Genomic DNA, 13706 nt, shown 5'->3' on the forward strand with positions numbered 1-13706 from the left:
GCTGGGTCAATGGCCCCAGGGCCTGTGGGCTTTTGAGCCTGGAGGGGGTGAGGTGGGGGGAACAACCATTCGAGATGGTCTGCGCAGTCTCCATGAAGCAGGGGTGTCCAGGGGCTGACAAGGCCCCGTTGTGGCCTCCCCACTCACACCGCATGTTTTTTTCTGGACACAGATGTAATCTTTTTGCCTGGAAGTCCCCTTCCCTCCAAATGACAAAATTCAAGGTCCAGCAGAAAGGCTACCTTTTCCATGAAGCCCTCACGGTACCTCTTGTTCGAGACAGAACAAACCCCCCCACCCACCCCAGTTCTCTTGACTCGGCAGGGGTACCAAGATGGGACCAGCATACAATGGTGGGTACTTTCCCTTAGAGGTCCAAGGGGTGGATGGGGGTGAGGTCCTGTATCCCCCCACCCCAGTGTCTATCACCCCACACCCAGGTGCTAATGCTGACATTAAAACTAATTCCCTTTGAGAGAAATAATTCACATTTCCAAGGCAGGTAAAAAGAATAACAGTTTCTGTAAGACCTTTCCTGTCGTATGAATCTGAAATAAACAATCCAAGTAAAAAGTAGGCTACTTACTATGCAAAGAGAAGTAGCTTAAGGGAAGTTCCCTAGTTCCCCCTTCCCTCCATGTGACAGCCCTTAAAGCCACATCGTATAGAAATTCTGGGCCTCCCCGGGGCAGTAAGGTCCGTGCTGGGCCGTCCCATCCCCGCATCTAGCCTGCAATGCACACCTGCAATGCACACCTGCAATCATGGAACAGCAGTCATGGGAAGACCTGGCCAGACTCACACCGTGGAGATCTGACCCTGCACTTGCACTCTCGGGGTGTGGCCTATGGAAGGCTATCGTTACTTCCATTTTACAGATGAGAAAACAGGTCCAGTTAGGACTTCCGTAAGGTCCCAGAGTTGGCTCCGGCCCTAGTCCCAGCCAGTTTCAGGACTCAGGCTGCATCTAAGGTAGTGAGGCCAAGCAGCTCATTGCTGCGGGAATGACTAATAGCTGGTCACCTGGTCACATGGGGCTCTAGGGTGGTCTGCTCCCTTCCTCGTGGCCTTCCTCTGCCCTGCTGAGCTGCCCAAACTTAGACTTTCCAGCCTCTCATTCTCAGCTATTTCTGCACACCCGGGGCCGCCCTCTATCCTAGCTTCTAAACCACAGCAGCTCAGGTCCCAGGCCCTCCCTCTCTCCAGTTGTGGGTTCAGGAGGCAAGAGCAAGGCCCCACCTGACTCCAGGCACCCCACCCTCCGATCGATCCTTCGGGGCTGACCTGAGGGTCGGGGGTGGGGGGACAGGATAAAGGATGCCAGTCTCAAATCAGGGTTTAAAAGCTGGATTACAGCCACACACATCTTAATTGGTCCATTTCTATGTTCTCTGTGGCCATTTTTCCTTGCTGATGGACTCTTAACAAACATTTTACTGTTATATTTCTTGTAATACTGCCTGGAATCATTATTTAGACATCATAAAAAAATCATTATTATTTCTAAAAGAAAGGCTGACAACTCCTACAAAAGAGAACAGAAAAAGCTTGGGCACACACGCAAACACACACACACACACACACACACACACACACTTATCCACACACAAGTACACATACCAGCGAGTTTAGTGTGACAAAAAAAAGAGAGGTCTATCAACACAATGCTTTGCAAAATAGACATGAATGAATAATTTATAGGGCTCTTTACAAACATCTAGATTTCTTAATCATTCTAGAAAAATCCGGTTCGATTACTTACAGCAGCAGGTCTGTGCTAAACCAACCCAGAAATGGTTACCAGTAAGTAAAATTTATGGTTCCCAATGGGCCAGCCTTTCACAGACCTGCACTGTAAACATCTTTTTTTTTTTTTTTTAATACACCAGAACCCACAAAGCCATCGCTTTTACTAGCCAAAGGCACCATGTGTGATAAATCCTCAAACCCTTTACTTTGCAAGAAGGTTCCCGACTTCATGTATGGATGATCATATTTCCCGCTTTACTTTGGCAAGAACTCCATGACGCTGCGCTCTTTGCGGCCAGTTCCCAATCAGGGGTGCCTGCACTGAGGCCGCAAAGCCCTAATTCTTCCGACTCCCTGAGATGCTGAGGCACAAGGAAGCAGGCCAGGGGTTGGCAGCATCGGCGGGGAGAGGCCCACATGCCATCCCATGCCACGGTGGACCCGTGCCCTGCCCAGACTTACCGACAGCAGGCTGCTGTGACATGTGGCCAACGCCAGCGTCTGAAGCCTGAGTCCCCCAGCAACCCCGCTGTGATCCAGGCCACTGCCTCTTGCTTAGGGCTCCCTCTGATGTATGGGCAGCCTGACTCTGTCTTTGGAGTCAGGGCTCAAGCTGACCCTCCGAGGCAAGGGACCCGCTGGGCTACTGCCCTCCTCAGCTTACACTCCAGCTCCTGGCCACGGGGACCGGCTCCTGGACTGGGAGCAGTGACTGATGCCCGGTTACCGAGTGCACAGCAAGAGAGCCGTTCTGGCTGATACTTCCTGTTTGGGGAGGAAACCTCACTGGGGATAATGAGTGGCTCAGACTCCAGTGTCTTGGCCACAGGAACTGAGGCAGGACAGCCAGCAAAACCCAGGATGCCCCATCTAGGCCAGGTGGAGGCTGCCTCCCCGTGTGTGTGTGTGTGAGAGAGAGAGAGGTGTGCTTACTCCCTGTGTGTGTGTGTGTGTGTTTCTGTGTGTCCGTGTATCTGTGTGAGAGAGAGAAGGAGGGAGGGAGGTGCGTTTACTCTTCGGGTTACAAAGCCAAACATAATGGCTGCAGAAAAGCAGCAATTTGTCAATTGCCGTGGGGTTAATTTATCGCAATCACCGTGGCTGGCATTGGCTTCGTGATCATTTTCTCAGAGTTTCTGTGCTGACAAAGCTTCCATGGTCGTCCTTGCTAGTCAGTGCCCACAGTGGGGAGAAGGACAGACAGAAGGACCCACAGACAGAAGACTGCGCTGCCACAAGGGCGAAGCCAGGATGGGCGTGAGCCTGCCTCCTGATGACGGCTTTTCTAGCGACCCCAGAGGCCACGCTGGCAGACCAGAGGGCAGACAGAGGTTTGGAGTCTTTTTGTAATCATCGAAGTTAATTATACCATGTCCAGTCATAGGACAAGTATATTCTACAGCTTTCCACTTGTTTGAAAACTGGTGATCTTGGAAAATGGAGGTTTTGAGTAACCCTGCTCATTTTGAGAACCAGAATACATATACCACCCAGCTCTGGGCAGGTCACTCTGTTATTACAAGTGGCAGAACAGGGGCTGCACAGTCGTCTAACTGCTGTGTCTGTGTCCTGTCTCTTTGGCCAGAGAGAGACCTCCCATAGGCAGGGGTATTCTTGAATCCCCTGTGTCCAGCATAAATCAGGGCACACAGATTGCAGTGTGACCTTGCCCAGATGCCTTTCTCTCTGTGTTCTGATCATTCAGTTAAACAGTGAACGTGAAAGCCCCCCAAACCACATTTTGGTTTACACCTTTCCTGTGCTTTGCTGTGGGCCACTCACTGACTGCTACCCCAGAATCTCCCTCTGCTGCCTGCTGGTACTCTGGATGGAAGCTGATACTCAGCTTCCCAGTGAGACTGTAGGCTCCCCAAGGGCAGGGACCTGGTGCCCTGTACCCCTAGGTATCCCCACCCCTGCTCATGGTATTCTGCTCACTGGGAGTGCATAGGTGCCTGTGGGGTCCAGGGGGGTTCTTAAGCTGCAGGTTTGGGGCAGCCCCAGCACCCCCGATTCAGTAGCCAGGGTGAGCTCTGTGTTCTCTTGTCTCCTCAAACTTCTGGGTGGTCTCCCATCCCCTTGAAGAAGCTGTACTGTCAGGACCTCATCCATCCATCCATCCTTCCTTCCTCCCTCCCTCCCTTTCAAGATTTTATTTATTCATTTATCAGAGAGAGAGCAAGCACAAGCAGGGGGAGCTGCAAGCCGAGGGAGAGGGAGAAGCAGGTTCCCCACTAAGTAAGTAACCTGATGCGGGGCTCAATCCCAGGACTCTGGGATCATGACCTGAGCCTGAGGCAGGCACTTAACTGACTGAGCCACCCAGGCATCCCAGGACCTCACCATTTCTTGTGAAAGCAAATGCTCCAGGTGTGAGTGGACAGGGACATGCCCATGGTTCTGAGAGGTCCAGGCTGGCTTTGATTCGCCCATGTCCTGGGGCTGTCAGTGAGCCAGCAGCTGTGCCCTGAGCCCCCGCTCTACCTTTGCCACATGCAGCCCTGGCAGATCAGAACACTGAAGAACTGGAGCAAAGTTTACAGGAGGACAGACAGGCCCAACAGGCAGCACACAACTGGTCACTGTCAGTTCTCCAGGCCAGGAACACCCGGAGGGCAGAGCTTTCCTGGACAGAAGTCCCCAACCCCAGCACAATCCTTGGCTGCCCTGCCCAGCACAGGTTCTTTTCCTTCCGTTCCAGTTCCGGTACTTCTGGCCAGCCGGAAGCCATCTGCAGGGACCAACCACCAGAGCCCTGGTCCCACCTCTGGTCAGGGCTGATTCATCGGACAGTGGTGACTGGCTCCCCAACCCTGACCCAGCACGGGCCCCTCCCATTCCAAAAGGCCACCCTAAGTGATGCTGCATGTCACTCTGTCTTGGCACGGACTTCACCCAGAGGGCCCATGTCACAGCCAACATCCTTCCACTAATGAGCCCGGAATGACTGACCTTCCGAGAGACCCTCGCCCCAACTGCTAGGCATGCTCGGACGTCCCGAGCCCACCCTCTGGACACCCTGATGGTCATACCACAAACACACGTGGCAGTCAAGGCTCATCCAGCAGAGACCCCCACACCCCGGCTTTGGGAGACCTGCTGTTCCCCCCACTCCCCACCCAGAACGGAGACTGCCCCATTCCCCAGTCCCCAAATGCCTTTATATTTCCCTGTGATTGAGTTTCTACATCTCAGGGCTCTACCTTCTACAGTTTAATCTAATGGGATAGCTCTGGAAGGCTTAAGAACATGATTGCTTACATCCCATCTGGCTCCCAGGAAGCGGGAGAGAAAGGTGGAAGAAGTTATTGCCTGATCGCAGGACAGTTGGCGCCCACCGGTCCCACGATCTGCCAGGTAACTGAGGAGGACAGGCTGATCAGGAACAGCTGTGCAACTAACTGTCCAGTGACCGTGTTCCACGTGTGAGGGGGAGGGAAGCCTTCTGCCCTGGGATGAAGTGACCATGAGGGCCTTTGTGATACTGCGACTGAGCAGTCCCCGATCCTGCCCGGCAGCCCGCTCACCCCTAGCCGATTCCCTCTCAAGTACCTGGCACCCAGTTGATTCTGGGAAATGTTTGTTGGATGAATAAATGAGGCAGAATTTGGACAAGCATGTATAGGTAGTGGTTAGGAGCCTGAAGTTTGGGGGGAAGAACGGACTGAAGCCTGGTGTTTCCTCGGGAAGTTTATACCGTCAGGAGAAAAATATTACCCAATTCCCAAGAGAGCTGAAGGTTCAAATGAGCTCACAGTTATAATGCGCTCTGCCCAGGGCCTGGCAGGTGGGGTACTGAGTGTTCAGGGATGATGACTGTCATTTCAGGTGTGATCCAAGGCGTGCCCGTGGCATGCCAAGGACGTGAAGGTGGATGTGCAGACGTCTGGGGAGCCTGGATGGCTGGTGGGCCCAGCTGCAGAGGGCAGCAGGAGGAAGCGAGAATTCTGTAGCTGAATGTTTAAAAACCACCTGGAGTGGCCCTTCCCCACCTCTTCTCTCCCACCTCCCAGTTCCGTAACCCCCACAGCCTCCTGGATTGGGGCTGCGCTGGCAAAGATAGAATATGAGTGGGAAAAAGAGGCACACGTCCCACTAACCCCCAGGAGGGATGAAAAGAGGCTGCTTGACCTTAGGTTTTAATAGCTGTTTAAAAAGGCGAGCTTCTTTGTTTTAAAGCAAGAGGCCCAATCTGGGTCCAGGGGCTAGGAAGCAATTTCATGGAGTGCCCATCTGACGCAGCCGGGACCGACCCGCCAAGCTAGTCTTAGCCACTACACAGGTGGGGAAGGCAGGAAGCGGGGGAGATCCAGCCCCAGGGAGCCTGGACATCACTGTATCAACTGCTTCCCTGGCCCTTCCCAGTGTGCCTGAAAATCACCCTGGCCACCGAGATGTTCTTTTTGCTGACTGGCCAGGGAATGAAGCAGGAGCACAGACTTTTCTCCCAGTCTGGAAGACTCTGGCCAGGACAAGCAGGGAGCCTTGAGGCATGGGCCCATGGCCAGCTTTGCAACAAAGCAGCAGCCACTCTCCGGGCCTTAACCACCTTCTCTAGGGAACTGAGGGGGCTGGGAATAGAAGAGCAATGAGCCTAGAAGGTCCCTAGCTGATAAACGCTCAAATCCCTGGGGGAAGAGGGTGGGCTCTGATATTTAATTTATTGCACTCCTAAAACTCAGCACTTGACATAGCTAATCCCCCAGGCAGACAGTATCGTCACTGTCTTACAGATGTATCAGGCTCAGCGTCCTTAGCAAGGTTTTACAGATGGAGGGAATGCAGGGAGTTGTGAGGACTTAGTCAAAGTCACATGGGAAAGAGCTGGGGTTCCGACTTGTTCCATGGGACTGTGAAGCCAGAGGCTCTCAGCTACGGTCTGCCAGTTCCTCGGTTCAGGTGTGCGGCTTTGCACTATAGTCATTAACTCTCGCTTTTTAACTATTTTGGAGCCCTGCCCAGTACTCTGATAAGTGCAAGGAGGGAAGGGCCACAGGGCAAGGACAGGAAACATGAATGGGAGGACATTTCACCTGTTTGTCCTAGAGCGCCCACAGATCCTAGGGAAGACAGCAGGCTTGGGACTGCCGGTCCAACCCTCTAGGAAACAGGTGGCCTGGACTGAGCTTCTTGCAGACTTAGAGGCCAGCGTCACCCCATACTGACTCCAGGCCATCCTCCTAGGTTGCCTGGCTGAGGCCAACTGGCCCATCTTTCAAGGTCTCCTTCCCTTCTGTACCCCAGGGACGCTCCCTGCTCCACTAAGGTCATTTATCCATCAGTTGATGATCAAACACCTGCTCCAAGCTGCACTCCCATCACCCCTCCCCCCCAGTCTCCGTAGGCCAGGAGGGAGAGCGACAGGCTCCCCTGAGGAAGACAGTCCTCCAGGTGCTCCTGGCTGGGTACAGGGGGTTTCATGCAGACTCAGATACAGTCAGACGTGGGGAGGATCTAGGCATCTGTGTTTTTAACAAATCATGCAGGTGACTGAAGGGACACATCCACGTGAGACCCTTTGGGCTTGTGGCTATCCTGGACCCCAGCACCACCTTCTCTGCAATGCCACCTTTGAGAACATGTCCTGTCTGTCCCACCACCAGGCTGCCCTGGGCTCCCCAGTCAGATAAACCCAGGTGCAAATCCCTATTTCGGCAACTTGCTACCTGTGTGTTTTTGCCAAATACCCATGCTCTCTGAGGCTCACTTTCCCCATCTGGAACAAGATGATGGCGCTGCCTTCCTGCCTTGAGGATTAACTGGGACAGTGCGTGCAAAGCAAGCTGTCTCGCACAGATAAATGCACACTAAATGTCTGCTATTAATTATATCATCACTGCACCCTGATGGACAGAAATACTTCCCTGGGGCTATTTCCAGAACCCCGCTTCTGGAGCCTGTTTCCGAAGCCTCCCTGGACACCTGGGAGGCCTTTCTGTGCCCTCCACCAGGGCTCCAGGACGACCTGCCCGCATTTTCTCCGGGGTTTTGGCCTCCTGGCCCCCAAAACGACATTAGCTCAGTACCTTCCCCTTTATCTACCCAGAGTGCCCAAAAGTTCTAACCACACCCTTGCCCCCAAATTTCGGGAAAATGGACAGGAGGGTTAAGTTTGCCGGGCAAGAGCGGGCAATGGTCAGCCTGGCCTCTTCCAGTTCAAGGTCGGGCGCCCCCGCCCTTGTCGCCGGCTCTGCTTGGGGCTGTGAAGCGGATGGGAGGCCTGACGGTAAGGTCCCGCCCCCGCTCCCCGCCCTCCCCGGATACTGGTCGGCCGGAGCCTCGGGGACCCGGGACCCGTGCCCTCGGCGGGACCGCAACGCTTCAGCCTGGGTCCGGACGCCTGCTCTCCCTAGTCCCGCCCCCCGCGGAGCGCCCCTGGCCCTGCCTCCCGACCCCGCGCACGCTGCCGGCGTCCCCCGGGGGAAGGCAGGCGGGCAAAGTTGGGGGGCCGGGGATCCGGGTTCTCTGCCGCCGAGCGCACGTGGTGGCTCGGTCCCGGCGGCCCCGGTCACCTGCAGACGCGTGGCGGCGCCGGGGCCCCCGAGCGGCGGTGGCGGGGGGCGCAGCGGGGAGCCGCCTGGGCGAGGGTCCCGGGCGGGGCACAGTCCACAGCCTGGCTACGACGCGGTGGAGGGGGTCACTCACCAGTCCGGCCTGCCGCTCGGAGCCGCGGCGGCGGCTGAAGGTCCGCGTTGGAGGCGGTGGCCCGGCCCCGAGGCTCCTCCTCTCTCCGCGCCCCGCCCGCCCGCTGGGAAGGACCTGCGGGGGGAGGTGGCCGCCCGCCAGCCCGCCGCTGCTTATCCGCCTCGGCCACGTCCACCAAGGCTGCAATCGGGGAGCTGCAGGGCCCCCCATCGCAGTCTGGCCCTGCAGCCCAGGCTGCGGCGCCCACCGCCGACCTTCCGCCCCCGGCCCGACGTTCAGAGCCAGCCCGCCCACTTCCTGATCTGCGTCCCCTCCTCCCTGAAGGGGCTAAAGTATGCAGGACTCCGGGCTGCCACTTATCCGGGACAATGAGGGCGTGGAGGCCAGGGTGACTTCCTTAATCTGGGGGACACCTCAAATCCACTGCCATTTTATAATCGAGGGTAACTGGTTGGTCAGGTTTGCACAGATGGCAAGAGACCGAGGTGTCAGACTGGAAACTGCTTCCTTCTTTTCCGCCACAGAAGCAGCAGGCAATAGAGACCCCTTCTCGACAAGGCAGCATCCAAGGCACTGTGGTCCTGGCACTTTTCCATGCCTTGTCCGTACATGGGGTAGGCCTTTAATCCTCGACCACTGTCCCCGGGGTTTCAAGACCTGGGACCTGGTGGAGGGCGCTTAGGAGGAACTGCTGGGGACCACAGGGTTTGCTTTCCTGTCTAGATCTCCTAGGCCCCCCACATTCCCCTGCCCCTGAAAAAAGGTGACCCAGACAGTGCCTGCTGCCCTCCCTTGCTCCCTGTGGGTGGCATCACAGCACAGCACAGGTGTTTGGGGTGTCTTTCTAGAGGTGTGTGCGCCCTCCTGAAGCCTTTTCTCACCTCCAACCTCACCTCAAGGCTGGGCGCTGCTGAATTATTCCCTTCCCCTCACAGGGGATGAGATAGGGGCTCTGGTTAGGTGGGGTCCCGTTGGCATTAAGGTCCCTCATCTTCTGGGAAACTGACTGGGGCAGACCCTTGGGACTCCATCTAGAAAATGCCTGGGGGGCATATTCCACCAGCACCTTTAGATTATTCCCAGGAGCCCAGCAGGGCAGGAGAGATAAGCCCTAGGGAGGGTTATCTGAGTCGGGAGGCCAGACTCTGGGGACTGGGCCCTACAAATGGACCCCCACAGAGCCTAACAGAGGGCGAAGAGGCAGAGTTCTGACCTTCCCCCACAGTGTGGGGAATGCTGCTCCCACCTCTGCCCTCCCTGAGATCCCCCATGAATACCTATGCTTGCTCACCTCCCGCCTAGAATACTTCCCGCCCACAGCTCTCTGCAAGGCCCAGATTCCCTCCTGCCTCCTTTTGCTCCATCTGGCCCCCAGGGCAACACCCTCTCGGAGCACCCCACTCAGGGAACCCTGCCATACCACACCATGTCCCATGCACAGGGGCCTGGGAGCCCAATGTCTCACCCCTGCCCTTGGATGGTGGGTTGCTGCCGTAGTGGGTTGTAAACTTTAAGAAGACAGGAGCCTGTTCCTAACCCCCTTTGGTGCACCCCCCCCCACACACACACTGGTGCTTTTTAAGTATCTCTGGCTGATGGCAATCTCTGAGCATCCTTCCTGCAGTGCTAGCGAGCAGCACAAGGAGACTGAGGCACTCAGAGGTGTTCTAGCCTTCTTGGAAGGACTCTTGGATCCATCCAGCATCCTTCCAAAGAAACCTGGTGGGCCTCTTCGTGAGGCTTCCCATGAGTTGGAGAGAGAGAGAGACGAAGGCTGGCCTGACACAGGAATATAGAGGGAGGAACGTCCGAAGGGGAACATGAACTTCTACAAGAGAACACCGGGGACCTGAGGGAGACAGGGAGGGAGGTTGGTGAACGCCCTGCTGTAGGCCAAGGTATAGGTGGAGAGAACACCACCTACTCCATTGATCTTGGTGTTTTGCGGGTCTGTATCCCCCACCAGGATTGGGAGCAGCTTGTCTGTCAGGGGGTCTGATGTGGGTATGGGCTCAGGAAATGTTTCCTGAATCCTTTGAGGGCCAAGCTCTTGGAAGCAGAGGAGCTCTGTCCTGACCTAGGGGAGGACAGTGCGTTGACACTGTCTGAGCACCTCCTCTGTGCCAGCCTCGCGTCTGATCAGGCCAAGGGCAGAGCAGTCAGAGCCGTTCTTTCCAGACATTTGGCAGGCAGCTCGTGTTACTTCCTTGCTCCACCCACACCCCATCCTCTCCTGGTGGCCTCCTCTCCTCCCCTCAAACAGATCAGGCAGGGTCCTCAGGCCACAGCCCTTGCTGTTACCTCTGCCCAGCCCCTGGCTGTCCCGGTGGCACCCCTTCAGGTGTGAAGGGCCTCCTTCAGGTCCTTGCAGAAATAGCGTCATCTCCATGAAACCCGCCCCATCCTCCCCCATCCCCCATCCAGGTACCATGTCCTATTTCTTTACTGCTTTTTGAAAGCTTTCTCTTCTAACATGCCGTGAAACATACTTTTCCCATTTGTTTTGTCTTAACTGTCTGCTCCCACAGAAATGTGAGCTCCCTGGGGCAGGGAGCTAGCTCTGCCTCATTGACGTCTGTATTCTCAGCGCCCAGTGCGGTGCCTGGCACATAGCTCAATGAATGTACCTCCAATTCTTACCTTTCTTCACCTCCCTCAGCATCTCTGGGAAACTTCCCCCACAGTTCTTGACTACCCCAGAGCCAATGTGTTACTGGAACAGAGAAAGTGTCCAGTACATGCACAGAAGCATGTCTGGGCCTAGAGTTGCCCAGTATTCTCTTCATGAAGCCCCTAGTGTCAGCCTCCTGAGATGGCCCTTTTCTCTGAAGACGAGGCTTGCCCTCTGGCTCAGAAGACAAGAGCACCCAGAAAGAGAATCTAGAGGCTCACTGCCTTCTTGGGTCAGAGAGAAGAATGTTGTGCCCTCTCAGCTTCTTAGATTGATCCAAAATTTATAGGCTAGGACAGAGCACATCCATTTCACAAAATAAACACCCTAATTGACTGTGAAGAGATGACCACGAGAAGCCATGTGCTCAGTACTCTGATGGCTGGGGGCCAGGCCCTCCTGGATCTAGAGGGTGCTCCAAGCCTCTGGGCACAGGTTGCTACTCCCTCTCTCGTGAGGGAGGAAATGAGGCTGCAATTCTGGTGCTCGATCCTGATGGTGATCTGGGCAAATGAAAGAATTTCTCTGCCACAGTGGTGACCAATGGGTAAAACCATGTGGGAGCCACCCAGAGCTGAAGCAGCAGTCAATGGTAAGAATGGTCTGTGAGAAGAGGCCCGGAATGGGGAGGCAAGCTGGCAAAGTGTGCTTGGGGCCTGGGATTGGCACCTTATTTCGAACCCATATTGTATGGCATGGTAAAGGTGCCTTCCAGAGCCCTGGGAGCCCCAGCGCAGTACCTCGGAGCTTAGTGCTCTGGCCTAAGGCTGCCCTTCTTCCAGTCCTCTGTTGAAACGTGAGCCCTCCCGAGAGGAAAAGAGCTCTGAGCTCAGTGTAATGATCTGTGTATCCCCAGGAGATTTAACTGTGGCCAGGACAGGAGCATGGAGAAGATTCTAAAGGCAAGCACTAAAGGGGTAGTGTGAATAATGGGCGTGGGATGGGGTAGGTAGGAGCAACCATTCTTCTAAGGGAGCTCACTAGCACATAGTAGGCACTTAACTCGCTGTGTAACGTCAAGTGTCTTGGCTTGTGACCAGACCACCAGTGGCCAATGAGAATGTAGGAAGCTGCCCCAGTAACTCCAAGGAACATTCAATGAGCCCAGAAGCGGGTCCTCCTTGTGGGTCTATAGGAGCATACTTCGCCTTTAAGTTGGGGGAGTTTGCAAAAGATACACAGCTGGAGAAATCTGGGTTTTAGCCCCTTGCTCCAAAGGTGGTGTATGTGACAGCCTCAGAGAGGGTTTAAAATTAACAGAATCCCAGCCCCGCCCCCGACATCCCTAATCAGATGTGCATTTCAACCAGACCTGCCAGAGATTATGGGCACCATCAAGTTTGAGAACGCCCTGGTCTACGGTGCCCAGGAAAGCAGCAAGTCCTTGAACTCCTGGGCCAAAGCTGAGGATCAGAAGCCTAGTCCAGGCTACACTCCGCCTTGGCGGATGGCACTTTAATACTGCACTTTGTTTTCCCAGGGTTCTTATGAGCCCAACGGCCTGACTTAATCTGCTTCTGAATTTTTGTAAATAGGGATTAAATGATTCTGCCCTTCACAACACTCAATGCCTATTATATAAAGCTTCAAGAAGAAAAATGTTAGATCAATACGCTTACTCCTTTCCAATAACTGATCTTAGTTCTTGTTTTACTGTGGTGGCTAGGATACTCAGACCCACAGTCATGGACTGTAGGATCCTCGTTGAATATACTTAAGTTCTGCTTTATTCTCCCATAGTCTGTGACTTTTTTGGTGTCAAGTTTACAATAAGCTATCTTCAGCTGCTTTTGGAAAAAGTCATTTGTGTAAGTAAACTAAATAGGAAACACCTGGGTGCTGCCATGGCTAGACCTTTCTCCCCCTCGGCAGCCATCACCCTTTCCCGACAAGAGCAAGGTCACAGCACGTCCTCTGCATTAATTTTGAGAAGGGGACGGAGGGCTGGGGAGAAGGATGTGCCCTTCTGTGTATCCAGGCATCACCAAGGAAAGCAAATCCCACCAGGCAGGGGTCACATGGAGGGGGGAAATCATGATAAGGTGCTCACACCATGCCTCCCCACCCCCCCGTTTCTGCTTGGTCCATCCCCATGTCTGTCTCACCTGATGGCGGGTGCAAGGTCCTGTCCTTCATGCCAGGGGACTCTCCACAGCCTGGGGTGAAGAAATCCTGTGCCCCCGAGGCCTCGTCCGCCATCTCTTCACGTGCGGCTCCTTCTGCCCGGTGATACACACTGGGCTCACTTGGTGCAGGGGGTAGGCGGAGGATCGACTCCGCCGAGGCGACTCACAGACTCAGACTGGGAGAGTCACAGCTCTGCAAGGCAGAGGTGGGGGGTCACTGACCTCAGGCTCATCTACAAACACACTGCAGTTAGAGGTTAGCGGCAGAGATAAGCCCTCCCCACCCCTCCCCTCCCACTGTGTTTCAACCTGCTCCCTTCTGTTTCCTGAGTCTTGGTTCTCCAGGAAAGGTGAGGGAAGGCAAAGGACATTGGTTGAGGTCCCACCGTGAGGCCGGCGCTGGGCCACGTTTAAATCACCCCCCATAAGCTTCACTGGCTCCTGCCAGATGACTGGGATCTGCTCCATTCTTTAGATGGGGGAGGGGACCTGCTTGGCCTCATACACTGAGGAAA

The 13706-nt window shown here is 55.0% G+C and overlaps 1 protein-coding gene across 2 annotated transcripts in view; it reads right to left on the reverse strand.

Moving 5' to 3' along the window:
- STEAP3 (STEAP3 metalloreductase) overlaps positions 1–13380 on the reverse strand; it is a 48534-nt gene extending 35154 nt beyond the window's left edge. Inside the window, exon 1 of one of the 2 annotated variants that reach the window (XM_004759752.3) lies at positions 13171–13380. In XM_004759752.3, the coding sequence (XP_004759809.1) occupies positions 13171–13264 (94 nt within the window). In that variant the 5' untranslated portion in view covers positions 13265–13380. Of the gene's footprint in view, positions 1–2211; positions 2564–13170 lie in introns of those variants that run through there. The other variant, XM_004759753.3, reaches the window with a different exon arrangement.
- Positions 13381–13706: the final 326 nt, after the last annotated feature.

Source organism: Mustela putorius, unplaced genomic scaffold, assembly GCF_011764305.1.
Source record: "Mustela putorius furo isolate JIRA1106 unplaced genomic scaffold, ASM1176430v1.1 tig00003867_pilon_pilon_pilon, whole genome shotgun sequence".
In the NCBI taxonomy this organism is placed as follows: Eukaryota; Metazoa; Chordata; class Mammalia; order Carnivora; family Mustelidae; genus Mustela; species Mustela putorius.